The sequence below is a fragment of the Anoplopoma fimbria genome, chromosome 11, assembly GCF_027596085.1.
Source record: "Anoplopoma fimbria isolate UVic2021 breed Golden Eagle Sablefish chromosome 11, Afim_UVic_2022, whole genome shotgun sequence".
Classification (NCBI taxonomy): Eukaryota; Metazoa; Chordata; class Actinopteri; order Perciformes; family Anoplopomatidae; genus Anoplopoma; species Anoplopoma fimbria.
The window spans coordinates 8,613,009-8,630,875 of record NC_072459.1 but is presented as its reverse complement, the minus strand read 5'-3'; the positions used below and the strand labels follow the sequence as shown (position 1 = coordinate 8,630,875).

At 38.8% G+C, this 17,867-nt stretch overlaps 1 protein-coding gene across 1 annotated transcript; it reads right to left on the bottom strand.

Annotated features, from left to right (window-relative positions):
• Nucleotides 1-416: 416 nt before the first annotated feature.
• Nucleotides 417-14,168, bottom strand: rab40c (RAB40c, member RAS oncogene family). Its single transcript, XM_054607781.1, has 6 exons — nt 12,877-14,168; nt 5,746-5,806; nt 3,421-3,481; nt 3,120-3,197; nt 1,069-1,291; nt 417-705 (listed from the first exon to the last, which is right to left on the bottom strand). Exons 1-6 carry the CDS (start codon nt 13,028-13,030, stop codon nt 431-433), a joined length of 852 nt encoding a protein of 283 aa, XP_054463756.1. The 5' UTR covers nt 13,031-14,168; the 3' UTR covers nt 417-430.
• Between the last annotated feature and the right edge of the window lie 3,699 nt (nt 14,169-17,867).

Below are 17,867 nucleotides of genomic sequence, written 5' to 3'. Positions count from 1 at the left end.
CGATCAATAGTGTCTCGATCAATAGCTTATTGGTCATTAAAAACACAAAATAAAAGGACGTGTGGACAGAAACAAGGTGGAATAAAAACCAGACAGACTGAAGGAAGAAAGAAAAGTGAAGAATTGGTCTGGAGGACACAGCGAGGCGTGCGTCAGGTAACTAAATGTTGAGTCGGTGATGGTTTTCTGTACATGTAGTTAAAGCTCCAGCGGTCTCTTTCTCTCATCAGTCGTATCCGTGAGAGAAAGTTCTTCATGCTCTTGAACATGAAGGTGAGAGGTAGCACTCATTCATCCCCTCGTCCGTCATTCCTGCTCTTCAGCTCTTCAGGTTCGGGGATGTGCTCTTTTCCCTCCGACTAACTGCTTCCTGTACACCCGGCCATCTCTCCTCGTCTCTTGCGGAGGAACCCCCCCCCCTCCCCGTTAGTTAGGAGATTTTACAGTTGTTTCGGGTGCAGTTCTGCGGCGGGCTCTGCGGCGGACGGATGGACTTGGAGCGCTTCAGGCTGTTGCCCTTGGAGCCTCCGGCCGGGTTGGCCAGCGAGTAGGAGCGTCCGTGCATCATGACGGCGTTCATGCCGTTGGCCATGGAAAAGGACTTGAGGTGGGACTTGATGGCGACGGGAAGCGGGAGCTTGTCGATGAGGTGGACCGGCGTGCACGACACGATGGCTCTGCAGCAGAGGTCCTGGAGGCTGAACACTGCAGAGAGGAGGTTCACAGTTAGGATCACCCTGATCTCGGATTTTTCAGATATGTAAAAATTTGGAATTTGGGGGATATTTCACACATATTTTACTTACAGTTTTAAGAAAACGTTTGGATATTTAAAAAACAAAACTTGGTCATTTTTCACCAGTTATTTTTCACATATTTCCCTGATATTAAGGATATTTTTCAAATATATTTTGTATATTTTTCACATTTTTCAGACATTTCCCTCCCCCCAAAAATTCACATCTTTCCTGAGAATTCTCAAATATTTTCAAAATGTTTCAGATTTTTTAACTAAACTGTACAGAAACTTTAAAATCGACCCAAAACAGTCCAGTGTTTCCTTCTCACCTCTGTTGGGCTTCCAGAACTTCTCCATGCCGTGCCTCATCAGGACGATGCGCGACAGCTCCGTGAAGGACTCGATGACGTTGAAGTTGCACAGAGGGCTCACCTCGAAGAAGGTCATGCCGTTCTTCTCGGCGTACGCCCTCGCCTGCTCCGTGGGAACTTGGCGTTTGAAGGCCAGATGTAGACGGTTACCGACCAGGATCCGAGGTACACCTGGAGCATGCTGGGAAATGAAACAAAAATCAAATCAGGAGGATGGAATCAACCTTCGCTGGTAGCTGTTAACATTTAGCCTTTACAAACTTTTTTAAACACACAGTTTTTGATATTTTTAAGACTTTTTCCACTTTTTTAGTCACATACTGTATTTCCCAAAATATTTAATAAAAAATATTTTTTTGACATTTCTTAAATATTTTACCAATTTTTTTCACATATTTTACTGGAATCATTTTCAATTATATTTTGGATACTTTTAATTTTTTAGATTTATTTCTTTCAGATATTTTCAGATATTTTTTCACAAATCTTTTCACCTTTTTTTTTTACTACTATATTTCTATGTATATTTTTCACATATTTGTCAAAAAGTTGCAAATTCCAACAAGTCATTAGCGGAGTCTTGGGATTGGTTCTTTTGCTCCATGTTTAAGCGTCATTCTTCAGACGGACGTAACCCTTTACGTGGTTGTCGCTGAAATGTTACCGCTTTCATTCACACCACAGTCGTACCGGCGTTTCCCTGATACATTAAAAAGGTCTTGAGGTGGAAATTTCCCTAAATATTAACCTCTGCTCCCGTTCACACATGAGCCAATGCAGGAAATGTTCCTGAACATTTCAGACTGCGTGTGAAATGGACTTTTATTTTGACATTCAAACCTAAACCTTTAAAGCATCAGACAGAGATAGAAAAGTAAATGAGAAACATTAAATCGACAAAGTGACCACAGGAAGCTGCTTATTAATTCAACGAGCATCCAGGAAGCAGCGTGTATCTTATGCTGCCACTCTGGCTCAGGTCTCTCTAATTCACCCCCGTCTGTTCTGACAAACTGAATGAAACAAGACGGCCGACCTCTCTCCTCTCTCTCGTCCTTCACTCCTCCTGACTGTCACAACTCATCAGCCTCTTCAGAGTTTACTCCCTGTTGCCTTTTCATGCTCAGAGTTTCTCCTGTGAGGTCGGCCGCAGCAAAAGTCACAGGGAAACAGTAACAGCTGTAGCAGCAGTGATGATGATGATGATGGTGATGGTGATGGTGATGGTGGAAAAAGCAGCGGCTACAAATACTGGAGGGTTTGTTCTTTAGCAATAAGATCGTTTTAAACTGCCTCTGTCTCACATTTGGTTACAGTACAAGTGCAAGTTTATGTCACTCTTATGTGTGTATGAGTTGTGTGGAAGAGCTCAGCTTTTGTGGTTATGTTTTACATATTTTTACGATTTGTTTTATGTTAATACTTCTCTTCACAACGTTTCACTTTCATCATCTCTCCATCTCTATTTTATTTCTGTCCTTAAAAGAAAGTGTCCGACAACCACAACACATCTGTGGAGGTGGAGCAGGAAAGACCGAACTGAAACGAACATTCCTCAGGTCAAAAATATCACCTCTCATAACACACACACACACACACACACACACACACACACACACACAACACACACAACACACACGCACACACACGGACATCCTCTGTTTCAAAGTCAGCAGGAAGGACATGATGAGAGAAGCCCACATACCCAATCACACAGGTCGTCTTAAGTGATTCACTTAACTCCTTCTATTGACCCTTTGTCTCAGCTCATAAATGGGAACACTTATATATTTAGGTTTTAAAGTCTGAAAGATAGAAAGAACAAACTTCCACCATCCCTGCAGCAGAAATAGAAGATACCATTGGATTGTTTTAGCAAATCAAAAAAATATATATATAAAAAAACCTAAAACCACAAGAAATCCTAAAAGAAAAGTCATTCTAGAGGAGCACTAGGATTTCTGAATAAGATATTTTTCTAAACAGTCCGGTCCGTCTCCTGGTCTCACCTCATCGATCTCTCTGATCCACCTGTCGATTCCATCAAACGACCACCGGTTGGTGATGTCATACACCAGCAGGATCCCCTGAAGAGAAAACAAAGAAACAACAACATCAACAGCGAGTCTAAACAGAGTATCAGAGCAGCTGCTTTTTACATTTTCATAATGTCACAAACAGCATCATGCTGTCTGTGAACCCGACGACCAAAACGTGGACCTTTATAACGTTTATTTAAATAAAGTCAAGCAGGTTTACTTCATGCAGAGTGGAGTTCTACTCAATCTACTGAAGTTGTTTGTTCCTCACCTGAGCCCCGCGGGAATACGAGCGGAAGATGGTGCAGAACCTGCCCTGTCCTGAAGTGTCCCTGAAGAGAGAAAGAAGAGGCAGAGAGAAAGATTAATAGTCAAGTCAGATATTTTCAGCTGCCAAGAAGTAAAACTACGGAAGCCCTGAGAGGCAGGTGAGAAAAAGTAACCATGGCGATCCGTTCTAATATCAATTCTGTTCAACTTAGAAATAATGACTTTATTGCTGTGTGTCAAAATGATATCAGAGTTTCTCTTGGCCCAACGCTAACATGTATTTATGTCAGCACGATGGTGTTTGTGGGATTGAGTCAAAATAAACTACAGCGCGTGTGTGTTGATGGTGTTTTAATGGAGATCTATGGCTCTGATATCAGGCTGTGGTACAAACACAATACTAGTTCAAAGTTGCACTCGTCTTCTTTTTGGCTTTGCTGCATGTGGACGTTGTTAACAATAAGAAGACCACCACTTATTCTTTAAGTTTCTGCTGTTTTTTTTTTTATTTCCCCATGAGAGACAGATGGCAACGAAGACAGAAATAGAAAGGAAGCCGAGCCGAAAAGACACAACGTTTAGGCAATAAAACAACAGTGAGACAAAGAGGAGAGGAGGAAAGACTGATGCAGCAGAAATATGAAGATTCTGCATCATAGAGCCGCATTTTAAACTTTTCCGTCCACAGGGAAGACGAGGCGGTGCTTCTCCCCTGAGGAGCTGAATTCCTTGGCTTACTTCCACCGAACAGGCCTCGCCTAACGCTGCAGTGAGACAATTACAGGCATCTGCTGCATCTCTACTGATGCAAGAATATTTGTGAGGCACGGAACAATATGCAGAAGATAAGGACTCGCACCAACAATGTCTGCAGTAAAATACACACAGCGTGCAGCTTGTTTTGATTTACTGTATGTCAATATTAAATGCCTAATGCATTGGTTTAAATAATATACAATATAAGAGAAAAGTATCTTCAAATATGTTTTGTTTATAGACAAGTATGCAACCATTATATAAACCTTCCTCCTCAGTATTTGTGTCTCCTTTTAAAATGTGACGTTCATTTTGGAAGTGTCCCCGTTGACATACAGTCTTTCAGTTTGAGATATATTCTGTATCATGTTCAAGCTCTTCATTGAAGCTCTATGATATTTACACTTTGTGAAATATTCAGAACCAAGACTTCATGCTCTTTATGGCTGCTGAGATATTGAAGATGCACTCTGCATAATTTTTATACACTTTCCCCCAAATAATCCGCAACATATTTGATATCTTTGGAAACTTTGGGATCTCAACTAGAATTTTGAAATTCAGTTTTGTGGGTTTGAACAATGTTTGGTCACTCAGCATGAGCTCGTAACGACACACAGGTTCACAAGAGGTTCTGTGTTCAGATGGAATGGCAGGCGAATTTTAGACGCAATTCAATGAGAAAATGTTAGTTAAGATGGAGGTGAATACCCCTTCCTGAAGATAAAGACGCAAAAAAGAAAAGAGACAGGAGGGTTCCAGTCATAAGCCAGGTTTCTATCCAAATGTATCGCAAATTCTAACCCAATTTCAAGAGAATCGGCAAAAGAAAATGCAAATAAATGATTGTTTCTATCCACTACCTTTATGTGGTTATTAGTAGTTGGTTCCAATTTTCCAGTCTAAAAACCATTATATCACTGCAGAGGAAGAGGGCGCAACAAGATGACGTAATAAAAAGAAAACAAGTCGAACCACAAAAGGTGAGAAAACATTATGAAAAATTGACATTTCTGTTTGTTTAACGTATTAATGTAAAGATGTTTACATAAAATACTACTACAGATGAGGGATCTTGTTTGTATAGCTATAAGCAATTAAAAAGTGAGTTACTGTGGATAATCCACTGACCTCTGTGACCATTTTTTCGTTGACAGTACTGTCAAATAAATTCCTTAAGAAAACCGTAGACAGTGAGGTTTGTGGATTATCCAGAGTAACAGAGAAACACAAGTTGTTGTTGTTGTTGTGCAAAAGTCATTTAGAAATGCTGTGATGGCCGTAGGTGAAATATCATTCACCTTCACTGAATTAGGATTGAAAGAGAAATCTCAGAGATGGGAAGATAAAACCAAAACTCTCTTCATGGTTTGACACCACAAGATGATGATACTTTGACAATCCCATAAAGTTCTGGAAGGTCGAGAACGGGACGTTGTTATTCCAGAAAAAGAGCAGCGGTCAGTCGCTCCATTGTTCAGAAAACCACAGCACTGACGTGTGTGTGTGTGTGTGTGTGTGTGTGTGTGTGTGTGTGTGTGTGTGTGTGTGTGTGTGTGTGTGTGTTTACCAGAGCTCCAGCTTCACTCTCCTCCCGTCCAGAAGGATGGTGGTGGTTTTATAGTCAATACCTGGACAGAGAGATATGGGGGGGGAGGCAGGCATTAAACAGATGGATGCATCAAGAACGCCGGCATTAAACAAGATTACAACACCGCCGTCACAGAGAAGCAAAATACACTAATACTGAATAAAAGTGTCAATGTATCCGTAATGCACTGAAGAGAACTGTGATTAACTTCCAAAGAGTATGACAACCGTGTTTTTAAGGGTAACAACACAAAAGAGATCTATTGGTTTGCTCTGAAAATATATTTTATTTATCACTTGGTGCTTAGACCAGCACCAAGTTGCTGGTCTAAGATTTATATATCATTTTTATATCAATTAATAACAATTTAGTTTATTTATCTCTATTATTTTGTTACATTTTGTTTTATAAAGTTAGAAATGCAATGTTTACACATAAAAGAATGATCCCAGTCACTACCACATATTATTGATTAAACACTTGTATCAGATCGGTACTCGGTATTAATTCTCACATAAATCAAAATAAGATGAATAAATGCCTTTTATATACTTTTTTATATTTCTTTATTATGTTAATTTTAAAAAGGTGAAATATGAAAAACACCATAATAAATGAGCTGTTTTGTTGGTGTTCCTGAGCTCAACCAACCAATAACTCAGTCTGTAACATGCTAGCAGCTGAGTTATTGCTCAGTGATGCGTTGAGCTAAATGCTAACATCAGCATGCTAACAATGACACCTCTGATGTTAAGCAGCTTTAATGTTTACCATGTCAACCATCTTAGTTTAACAGGAAACACCAGGCACAGGCTGAGGCTGATGGGAATGTCTTTAGTTTTCAATGTAGCGAGTAGTAAAAAGTATGTTTATTGTTGAACCAACAGGACGGAGGCAGCAGCGTTCAGCCTCGGGCCGCAAACAGATCTCATTTCTGTCAAACCTGTCTGACTGCTTCACCTGTCGCCCTGCTGCTGCTCCGTGTCTCCACATGTTCACCTGAGTCACGAATCACGCTGGATTCATGTGGTTCTCACAGAGTGTGGTACCACCAGAGGCCAAAAACTGGTGAACCACTGGATAATCAGCATTTTACACCTCCAATCAGATGATAGAGACCTGTCAATCACAGTAGCCCCGCCTTAAAGCATACCCTGCTTTATGGTCTGTTTGACTCTAAATGGACCATAATTGACTAAATGAACATCATGCTGTATTGAAGAAGACTTGAAACTAGAGATTGAGACCATAAACTCATGTTTACAATGTTTACTGAGGGAATAAATCAAGAGAGAAGTAGAGTCATTTTCTCATAGACTTCTATACAACCAGTTGCCGCCTGATTGTAGCTTATATAAGGTGGTAGGATGGTCATCCCTCACCAATGCCGTACAACAACTTCTCTAGTTACTTAACCTAGAATGACGTTAAAATGATATTATCACCGAGGAAACAGTTAAACTGATCAGGACACAACTAATTCTTGTGCCTACATTTATACATTTTATAGATGCAGCTATTCGAAATGGGTCAGATTTCAGCTGATCTGTGATGATTGCTAAGTCTCATATTTCTGTTTTTACATTGGTGTGGAAGTTCTTCAGCGCGAGTGAAGAACACTTTGGCTAAACCCAAATCTGAGCAGCAGATTTGAGAAATATAAAAACAAGCAAATTATTGGTCTACTTATTTAATAATTGACTGAAATTTGTTTCAAAAGAGACACTGATTATGAGTCATTCCCCTTCTTGCTTTGACCTACAAGCCTGTACTTAACGAACCGTCGCACCAGATGAATACATTCCACTTTTAACAGGAAACCATCAGCTCTACCATTAAACATTAAGACTCCTGGGATAAAAACAGACATCAACATCCCAGTAATGCATTAAAAAAACAGCAGAGAAAGCCTTCCCAGTTCCCCGGCTCTCACACATGACTACATCAGCCTCCAGGCAGGTAGCAGATGCCAGCTAACGAAATTAGCAATATCTTCCAATTTTCCAGGCAGCATAAAGCTGCTGCCCAGCTAAAGTGCTGAGCTCGGGCTAACATAATTGAATTGGAGAGAGTGCGGGACTTCGTACCAAGTGCTTCCTCTCCTCTCATTGCCAGGGCCTCACTTAGATATCCCAGATAACCAATAGCTTCTCTTATGTCTCTGACGTCTTGGCTGAATACTGCTGCTTCTATTCTGGGACTCAGCTTACTTTGTTGTTGTTCTTTGGATGCACTCAAAGCTGTGCGAGGCTTATTATGTTCAGCTTTTGTTCAGGCTGTGGAACAGAGAGGCGCTGAATCTACTTTATGTAAAGCTTTGTGTACCTATTAGTAGTTTCTCAATAGATTTTCTATAAAATATATAAAAAAAAGGTAAGTCTGCATTTGGTTTATCCAGTGAAAGTACATCTGCAGGAATAAATGACATGCAGAGGTTGTGAAGGAAGAGAATAAATTGTGGTTTGACAGCAGTGAGGCTGTATTTCCAGCTGAGCTCTGTGATGATATGGAGCAGTGAGTGTCTTTGCATCTTTCAGGAGGATTAAACCAGGTTCCAGCTTCCTAAATGCACACTGTAAACCCCCCCCCCCCCCTTCAGGAGAGCACTACAGGGGTCTACCTCTGAGCTGGCCTGCACCCAGCGATAACTGCAGTCTTTGGATGTGTCACTGTCAAAACAGCCAGTCTGCTGCCTGCAGAGAAACAATGGGCCGCCATGCCTGCATGACCTCTGGGGAATATCCCATTGTTAGCGTGCTCTGAATGAAAAACAGATTTAAGAGTTTCGCAGCTGCAAAGAAAAGCGTCTTTTCAACCTGCTTTTTGACTGCTACTCCTCCAAACCTGGTGTGGCTAAACTAACATCTCAGTGTGAAAAAATGATTCTGGAGATCTCCTCAGAAATGATGTGTTACCTCAACACACCACTGCCCCAGAGAATTTGTTAGGTTTGATTAATTTAATGATAAAGGGACAATTGTTATACTGTCATTACTCTGTATTAGGCCTTTGTGTGCAACATGATAAATAAATCTGCAGGAATTCTATAAACTAACTTTGAGGTTTGTGGGTAAATAGTGAAGTTTGTCAGGTATTTAATTCTTTGGATGTCACCAAATACTTTCTATATTAGTGTTGTAACTGACCGCAGTTGATCCGTATGACCCCCCTCACAGTTCTGGAAAATTGCAATTACTGGTAATTTGCTGATTCATTGTTTTGTCTAGCAAGCTGTTTCCCAGAACACAAAGTGATGTTTTGTTTTTATGGACCAACAGTCCGAAACTCAGTTAGTTATCTACCATGTTAAGTAGTGAGTCAGGTATTTTATCTACTACCATATATGACAAAGAAACGCAGCACATTCTAACATTTGAGAACCTGGAACCAGATTATGTTTTTAAATGCATTTTGCTTGAAAAATTACTGAAACTGTAATATGTTTATGAAAAAAAAGTGGGCAATTAACTTTCTGATCAATCAGTGTCACAACTTTTCAGAGCGACGTCTACAAATTGATTGTTTTGTCTAAGCAACGGTCAAATACACAATAATATTCTAAATGCAATCACAAGACAAAATAAAGCAGCAAAGCCTCATATTTCAGAAGCTGGAACCAGACAATGTTTGGCATGTTTTTTAGGTTTTTTTTAATGACTGAAGCTTTTAACTAAATATTTGGCAAATAATGTGAGAATTGCAAAACTACAAACAACACTGTAAAATCACCTAAAAATCCTGCCAACGCCCGTCGTGCTGAAAAACCTGAGAGCCAAAAACAACCTGACATCCTCCATCAACAGACATCTTTAAAAAGGAATTATGTATGGGGCATTTCTCACTGTCCTGATTAGTAGTAACTACATTTCTGATCAATAATGCACACAACCACTGAGTAGGAAACGTTATAGACCAGCTGGCCGCCCCAAATCAAGCAGGGAGCCAATCGTAGCCTGAGGACAAAGCCAACCAATCAAAATCTGCTCTTCTGTCCTGATTTTCTGCTCTTAAAATATTAACAAGCGCTCCCCTTTTCCCTCCACGCTAACCTCCCTCTACCAGAGGGATGAAAATCAATAGCAGAGCTTCTGTCTGCACAAACATCCCAGCTGCAGCGCGTTCTGCTCAACCCTCCATATTTAATGAAGCTTCTGATCTCACTCACATCAATTAGGACGTCTTCCTCTTTGAGGGACTCTTCAGAAGCTGGCCGGGCTGTGGTTGTCTTTAGATTACAACCACACTAATGCAGATACATTTGAAAAAGCTGTTTATGTGTCAAATACAATTCCATCTAGGGCAGAGCAGTAATGCTGTATTATAATCTATAATAAGATGCAAATAACAGCTGTTTCCCATATCCATTTATTTTGCCATTTTCTTCTGATTAAATGATTAATAATTTGGTTTATAAAAAGCCAGAAAATACTGAAAAATGTCCTTCACAGTTTTCTAAACCCCAAGGTGCATTGGCTGTTTAGTCGGACTAACACTCCAAAACTGAGAGATATTCAGTTTATTATTGCAGAAGATTTTATAAAAAATAAAATATAAATGTCAAGAAATAGTATAAATAGCTCATAACAGAATGTTGCTAATCGACTAATCGAAAAATCATCTTTTCACATCTAAATTGGATATTTTAAAACATTATGATTTAAGGTCAAGAAAAGAAACATCCCTTTTCAACCCTTTTAGATCACATCCCCCTATATTGTGCACGTATTGAACAATAAATCTATTTTTTTTTTCTTCGTTTAAAACAAAATATGATATGTGCTTGTGTGAGCTAGTACCAAGAAATCTAAACCAATATCACAACAGCCATCCATTTAAGCGGTCCAATCAAATGCAAAGTATTTAGATTAAAACCCTCTAGTAACCGCACAACGCTCAAATATTTTGTTTCACTATAAACTAGGTCACAGTACAGAAGATAAAGCAGTCCAACCTCTGCATCACTGTTGCTTTTAAGTCAGTGCAATTCAAACCAGCAGTAATCTACCAGAAAAGAGCAATACCTCAAACACCATGTTGACATCCTCATCGACTCTTTTGAGCAATACTTTTATTACTTATTTATAATAATGATTTCTCCCTCTCGAAATCACTGTCACTTTCTGCAATGACACAGTTTGGCCTTCAGTCAATGTGGGGGTCTATAAACACACTTGACCCAGGAAGGTTTTCACACTGCTGCCAAACGCCAACAGGAAGCATCACCCATTGGCAGAATTCATTAGATAAGCACTGGAGAAAAGGGCTCATTCTGCTGACTCGTGTATATTTAATGAAGAGTTGCCGTCATCCTGAGGGGACGAGATGAAAATCTTCTTCATCTGAAAAAATACTCAAGGAAACTTCGATCTCTGGTAAGGACCGTTTGCTGGAGCAAAATATCTTAACAAATGCACTTCGAGTGTTTTACCTTTAAGCCATAAGAAGGAGAGCAGCTTCTATCCCATTATCAGTCGTCTAAAGTGCAGATGGGAGTCTAATGTGATGGATCTCTTCCTCTGTCCTGCTATGCATATCATTACTGTCCTTCACAAACCAAACAACCTATTTAGCACCATCAGTGAATCCAGTGATACAGGATTTACTCACAACCTCTTTAAGAATCATTAGTTTTTCATGTTTACACCAACTAACAAAATGTATACATCATCTAAATTACTGCTCTCTATTTTCCAAAGCATACTTTAGCATTTTATTGCTTTAAAAGTGCCTTCTCTGCAGCTATTATAGTTCATCTCCTACCAGTGCAGTATTAAAATCAATATGCAGATATTTAAAAGTTGCCTGAGTCGAGGTAATCCATCACAGTGAACATCATGTCTGCTTTTATTGTTGGCCTTGTAATGCAGCTTTCATTGCAGAGTGATTCACATTACATAGCCAATTACAATAACAGGATGTTTATGTTGAAGTGTTTTCCATAAGTAGAATGAATTTGGGCGACCAACCCAAGTGGTGTTACTTCCACCAACAAGCCTGTTTTTCTGAGGTATTTTTTCCCCCTTCGTTTCTTTCAGAGAAATACAGCTAAAGCTATACATTTTTTTTGAAGAAATGAAAATGGGGAAATAGTAAAGCAATAACAAAGGAAACATGAGGCACTGAAAGCAGGAGTAATGTGGTATTTTGAAACACCTTCAACAATGGTTTACGTTAACTTGTGTATGATTCAATTAAATGAGCAGAAACAAACAAACACATTGGTGTGGTCCTTTAAACCAGCTTGTTGTGTGCCTGAGTATTCCTACTCTAAAGTAACAAATAAATCTGACTCAGACATTTTTACCTAAATCCATTAACATCAGTAATGTCCAAATCAAACTTACAGAAGAGTTCCTATGGGTCTGGGCAGAATACTAGCAGCTATGGCTCAGCAGCCTCCTGTCAACTCAAATACATGTACAAGTTCCAGAAAACATTGCTTCCTTTATTTTTTTATAGTTGGAAGCTGTTTTGGAAAAAAGGAGGAACCACAATAAAACTGGAGAGGATGTTATTCTCCATTGTTTTGGGCTCCATTCCATTGTCATTGTGCTTTATGTTCATATATATATATATATATATATATATATATATATATATATATATATATACACACACACACTTTTGCATTTATATTTATATGTGTACATAATAGTTAAATGTTTATGCTTACTGTTGTTCTACTTTGTTGTCCCCTATTTTCTGTTCATTTGTCTATTTCTATGTAGGTGTGTTGAGAACAACAGAAAAACCAGAGTCAAATTACTCGTATACACACATATTGCCAGTAAAGCTGAATCAGATTCTTTGTGTGATGTATTGGTCCAAACTCCATTGTCTGATTATTACACTAAAGAGGCAGTGCAAATGATTGTTTAACAGTTGATATTGGACTACAATGCCCATACAGTAATGAGTCACCACCGTGTCAACGCTCTGTGTTCAGAGGGCTCATTGTGTGTTCTCCACAGTCCACACAGCAAAATGCACAGCTAGTACATTCAAGACTTTTCTCACGAGCAAGCATGACATAACACAAGGAGCTCATCATCACAAGAGGTCAAAACAAAGCCAAGCGGGTGCCAATCAGCTGAGAGAACAGTGACTCACCACTACTGTAAGCATAAGGGGACTCTGCTGATCCATCCTGCAGGCTGTCCAGGATCTCTCCTTTGCCCACATCGCTGTCTCCGACCAGGAGGAACTTGAGCAGGTAGTCGTAGCTTTTCACTGGGCTGCCCTGGCTGCCCATGGTGTCTCCCATCTGAGCCCAGGGGGCTGAAGGTGACTGTGCGGGGTAATAACCCCCTCTGTGTTATTCTACTCACTTCAACCAAAACACAGGTCTTTTTTAGCCCATGAACTTGCTTAATGGTGTGCCCACCAGCTTTAAAAGTCCTCCAATTCGTGTGCAAATGTAAGCGTAGAATGGGCCAGTCTCACAGGGATGTCCTAGTTGAAAAACAAGCTGGGTGCCAAAAATGTGGTTCTGAAAAGATAAACATCCTTTTTGCTAAAAGTGACTGTAAGAAAAATAAGTTTGGTCATAGGGAGGGCTCAGGGAGGGGGGATGTAAACAACTGGTACTGTGTTTCAAACTGATGACTGACAGCTAGTAAATAGGTTTAACCACAATCTGACAAAAAAAAAGTGACAGATTAGCATATATGTGAAAGTAAAAGCACAGGCAACAAGAGTGTAACTGGAGCTGTATCCGGACAGGATGCCTCTATGTGGGGAAGAAAAACATGCTTATTGTCTAGTATTGAAATATTTTAGGCCACTTTTGCAAACTTTAGGAGCAGATCTCTCTGCTGAGATATGTTTTCTAGTCAGCAAACAGACTACTGAAGCTGTCTTTTTGTTCCCATTTCAGAGAATCTCTCTGGCTAAGTTAGCAGGGAGGGGGGACAACAAGCTAGCCCTGCCACAGAGCTAGCCACCTAGCTTAGCTCCTAGCACTGGTGCTAACGTTGTCAAAGCACTCAGCAGACACGGTAGTTATTAAAAGACACTGTCACTGCTGCTGCCTTACGCTACACGTATAACCTTGCCCTTTATAACACCACTTCCCACTGGATACAATAGACTCTCCACAGCAAGCTAAATGCTAACGTAGCTAGCGCAGCCCGCAGCTCAACTTCACCGACGTCTGTGAGGATGTGAGGCCGCCTCGTCTCTCTCGAGTCCGGGATGACAAAGATCCTTTAACGCCGCGTTGTATCCACAAAACACCGATATCTGCAGGTTGATTAAAAGCCTGTTGCACTTCTAAGTCCAGTCCAAATCTCCGTGGGAGTACTCAGGAATCTCAATCCGTGATTTGTCCATTTTTCTCCATCGTATTGAACCATAATCACAGCTGTGACTCCTCCGCACCGCGAATCAACCCGGACTGCGCTGCTGACAGATCGGACTGTTCGCCACACTGCGCTGCCTCGCTCGTTCCCGCCCTCTCACTCCAAGCTCCGCCTCCCTGCTCATATGATTGGACGTTGCTTCCGCCGGTGCCTTACGCGGGGAGGAATTCATTGGCTGAGCAATACGTCCGTCAAAAGTCTCCTGTCAACAACACGCAGATGGTGAGGGTGAATGTGGACAACAAAGATGATTCATTTCTCGCTGAATAGGAACAGAACAATGGGAAAAAAAGGGGATTTAAATTGATTAAATGAAGCTCTGAAATGTTGGTTTTTTTTATCAGAGTAAATGCTGACATTCTTAGAGGGCCTTCAGCAAAATTAAAGACAGTATTTTGGGGAGATTTTGGACAGTTTCATACACATATGAAGATAAAGATAAAAAATAAAAATAAAGATAAAGATAAAAATAAAGATAAAATAAAGATAAGATAAAGATAAAAATAAAGATAAAGACAAAAATAAAGATAAAGATAAAAAATAAAGATAAAGATAAAGATAAAGAGGTTTTTTTTTGTCATTGTAGCATTGTAGTGATAGTTTGGTAGCCCTCAGCCAGCCAGCAGCAGCGAACAACAAACACAATAACAACAATATACAAGATAAAAATACACAAAAGGAATGAAAACTTTACTATGTACAGCAGGTGAGTATTTAAAATGTTAAAATGATGTGAGGTAAACATGAAAGCATCACTTATTATAATCCAGTAATACAGCCTATCTAATATTCTCTTATTTCTCTTTTTTTAGAGGAATTTGTTTACCATCTTACAGTTAAATAAAATAACATTATGTCACTTACATACACACATAAACTGATCTAAAAGAGCCTTTAGCCTTCCATCCCTTTACCTTCATATGTACTTAATTCATTATTTTGTTGTTGTTATTTTTGTATTTTTGGTGTTGACACTAGGGGCATTGGGCACCAGGCCAGACATTTGTCACATTTGTCTTCAGCCATTTCTCCCTGTCATTTGAAGAAATGAAACTGCATTGTAACATTGATAACATTATGAAATGTGGTGTACAGTAGTAGGCTTGGTGTGTGTTTGATGCTATCTGTGTCAAATCTGTTTTCGTAACATCATGAGTCACAGCTCGATAGCTTTGCCAGAAGAATCTCCGAGGACGAACACCTACATACAAAGAATGAATGAAGCAAACAGACTTGTATTGGAAGCAACAGCCTGAATGAGATCATAAAGATAATATTATGAGAAAAGCCCACGCAGAGTGGTGACATGTTGTAAATATATAATAGTTTGTCATTCCTGTACATGCTCTTGTATATAACTATTGATTGATGAATTGATAATAGTTAGTTATTACCCACGAAATGATAACATCCTTTAGTTATAGAACTTATGATTGCACATGCTCACTTCTACTTCCTCTTTATACCTGCACACCCTGCAGTTTACATACATGTTTATATTGTATTATTCATACATATACTATAATTTGTCTTATATGATTATATTTCATATATATTCTATTCTGTTACTACATTTCAATTTACTTCACACTATATTGTGTTTTATGTGTTGGATTCAAATTCTTACTGCAAATCTTTTCTTTTTTGTTGTTATTTTGTTGGAGCTATCTTATTAGTAGTTAATTCATTATTTTGTTGTTGTTATTTTTGTATTTTTGGTGTTGACACTAGGGGCATTGGGCACCAGGCCAGGCATTTGTTTAGGTGACCAAATAAAGGTAAATGTGTTTAAATGTCAGGTGATGCCCATGAAGGAGATGTTTTTTTGTTTTTTTTACCAGAGCAAGAGAGAGACATGCAGGAGGAATAGTGATTTTTGATCTTGACAATAAAATCAACTTTAACCACAAATCTGGACTGGATATTTGACTTCTTGCTCGAGCAACAATCCCACTGAAACCATGCATCAGTGGCTTTCTGATGTATGTTTTGTTTTAATTTTTTTCTCTTTGCCAAACAGCCTCTTCACATTTTGTAGTATTTTTGTTGGAGGAATACTGAGAACAAAGAAATGCAATGCTTCGCCGTAAGTGTTGTACATATGACAAGTAAAGATTTGTATCTTGATCTGACTCACCAAACATAATTTCCCTCAAATGATGAAGGTCTCCCTTAAAATTGGGGGTTTGTTTTGGCACAAACACTTATATTTTGATATATTCAGTGTTATTTTCTTCATTAAATAAGCCATAAAAAAGATGACATTTGTCACATTTGTCTTCAGTCATTTCTCCCTGTCATTTGATGAAATGAAACTGCATTGTAACATTGATAACATTATGAAATGTGGTGTACAGTAGTAGGCTTGGTGTGTGTTTGATGCTATCTGTGTCAAATCTGTTTTCGTAACATCATGAGTCACAGCTCGATAGCTTTGCCAGAAGAATCTCTGAGGACGAACACCTACATACAAAGAATGAATGAAGCAAACAGACTTGTATTGGAAGCAACAGCCTGAATGAGATCATAAAGATAATATTATGAGAAAAGCCCACGCAGAGTGGTGACATGTTGTAAATATATAATAGTTAGTTATTCCTGTACATGCTCTTGTATATAACTATTGATTGATGAATTGATAATAGTTAGTTATTACCCACGAAATGATAACATCCTTTAGTTATAGAACTTATGATTGCACATGTAAAGCAACATGGGAGATCTTCTCTGTACACAAGCCTCTGATAGGTTGTAACTATATATGTATATGTTTATTTTTTAATAAACATATACATATATATACATAAATTTAAGATAAACCTATTAAGAAAGCAATTAACATCTTTTTCAGTAAAATAAACATGCCTCACATGATAGAAAAAGGACTCAGCTGAAATCTAAAAAGCTTTTCCATTTATCACAAATTAAAACGTTGTGATACTAAATAAATAAATCTTCCACATAATACCTGGCTAGGGATCCGGGATCTGAATCTTTGAGTAAAACAAAATCTATACACAACCTTTTTAGTGAAGTCGGTACAGCAAAAGTTGTGCAAATTATAGCTAGCTAAATGCTTTTATTCTGAAAAGCATCAGACTGGTTATTTAAATCCACTGTGTTTTCCCACTTAAATCCCCTCTTAAACATTAAATCTTTAAAATAATGTGTACCATAAAACCAATAAATGCTCACAAGGTTGTCATCCAGGATCCGTGTCACCAAACGTGAAATAAAGTCACAACCTCCACTTCTGTTCCTGAGTTATGGCGTTGACTAACGGTTATAAATGTGTTTTAGCAGGACATTAAGATGTCACAGTGAAGTTGACCTTTAACCTTTTGGATATTAAATGTCCTCACTTCATCATTTTATCCTATTCATCATTTTATCCTATTTTATCCGAAGTTTTAATCAAAATTAGCATCTCAATTATTGAGTTATGGGTTTTAAGAGGTCACAGTGACCATGACCTTATAAAAGAGTCCAAGTCGTTTGTGACAAGTTTGAAGAAATTCCCCCGAGACGTTCCTGAGATATAACGTTCAAGAGAATGGGATATTTTTCCCGGTACAGACAACATTAAGCTCCATTCATAAATAAAAGTGTGTAAAATGTCTCCACCTTTAACATTATAATTCAGGGTTTTATCATCATAGTTTTAAAGGAAAAACTTTCTTACATTTATGTGAATGTCTAAAAAAACATTAAGGTCTCTTATGATCTACAGATCAGTTTGGA

Coding starts and splice junctions, on each gene's coding strand:
- rab40c (XM_054607781.1), bottom strand. CDS start 13,030: ATGGGAGACACCATGGGCAGCCAGGGCAGCCCAGTGAAAAGCTACGAC. Junction 5,807..12,876: donor CCCTTATGCTTACAGTAGTG/GTGAGTCACTGT, acceptor CTCTCTGTCCAG/GTATTGACTATAAAACCACC. Junction 706..1,068: donor GTTCTGGAAGCCCAACAGAG/GTGAGAAGGAAA, acceptor TCCTCTCTGCAG/TGTTCAGCCTCCAGGACCTC.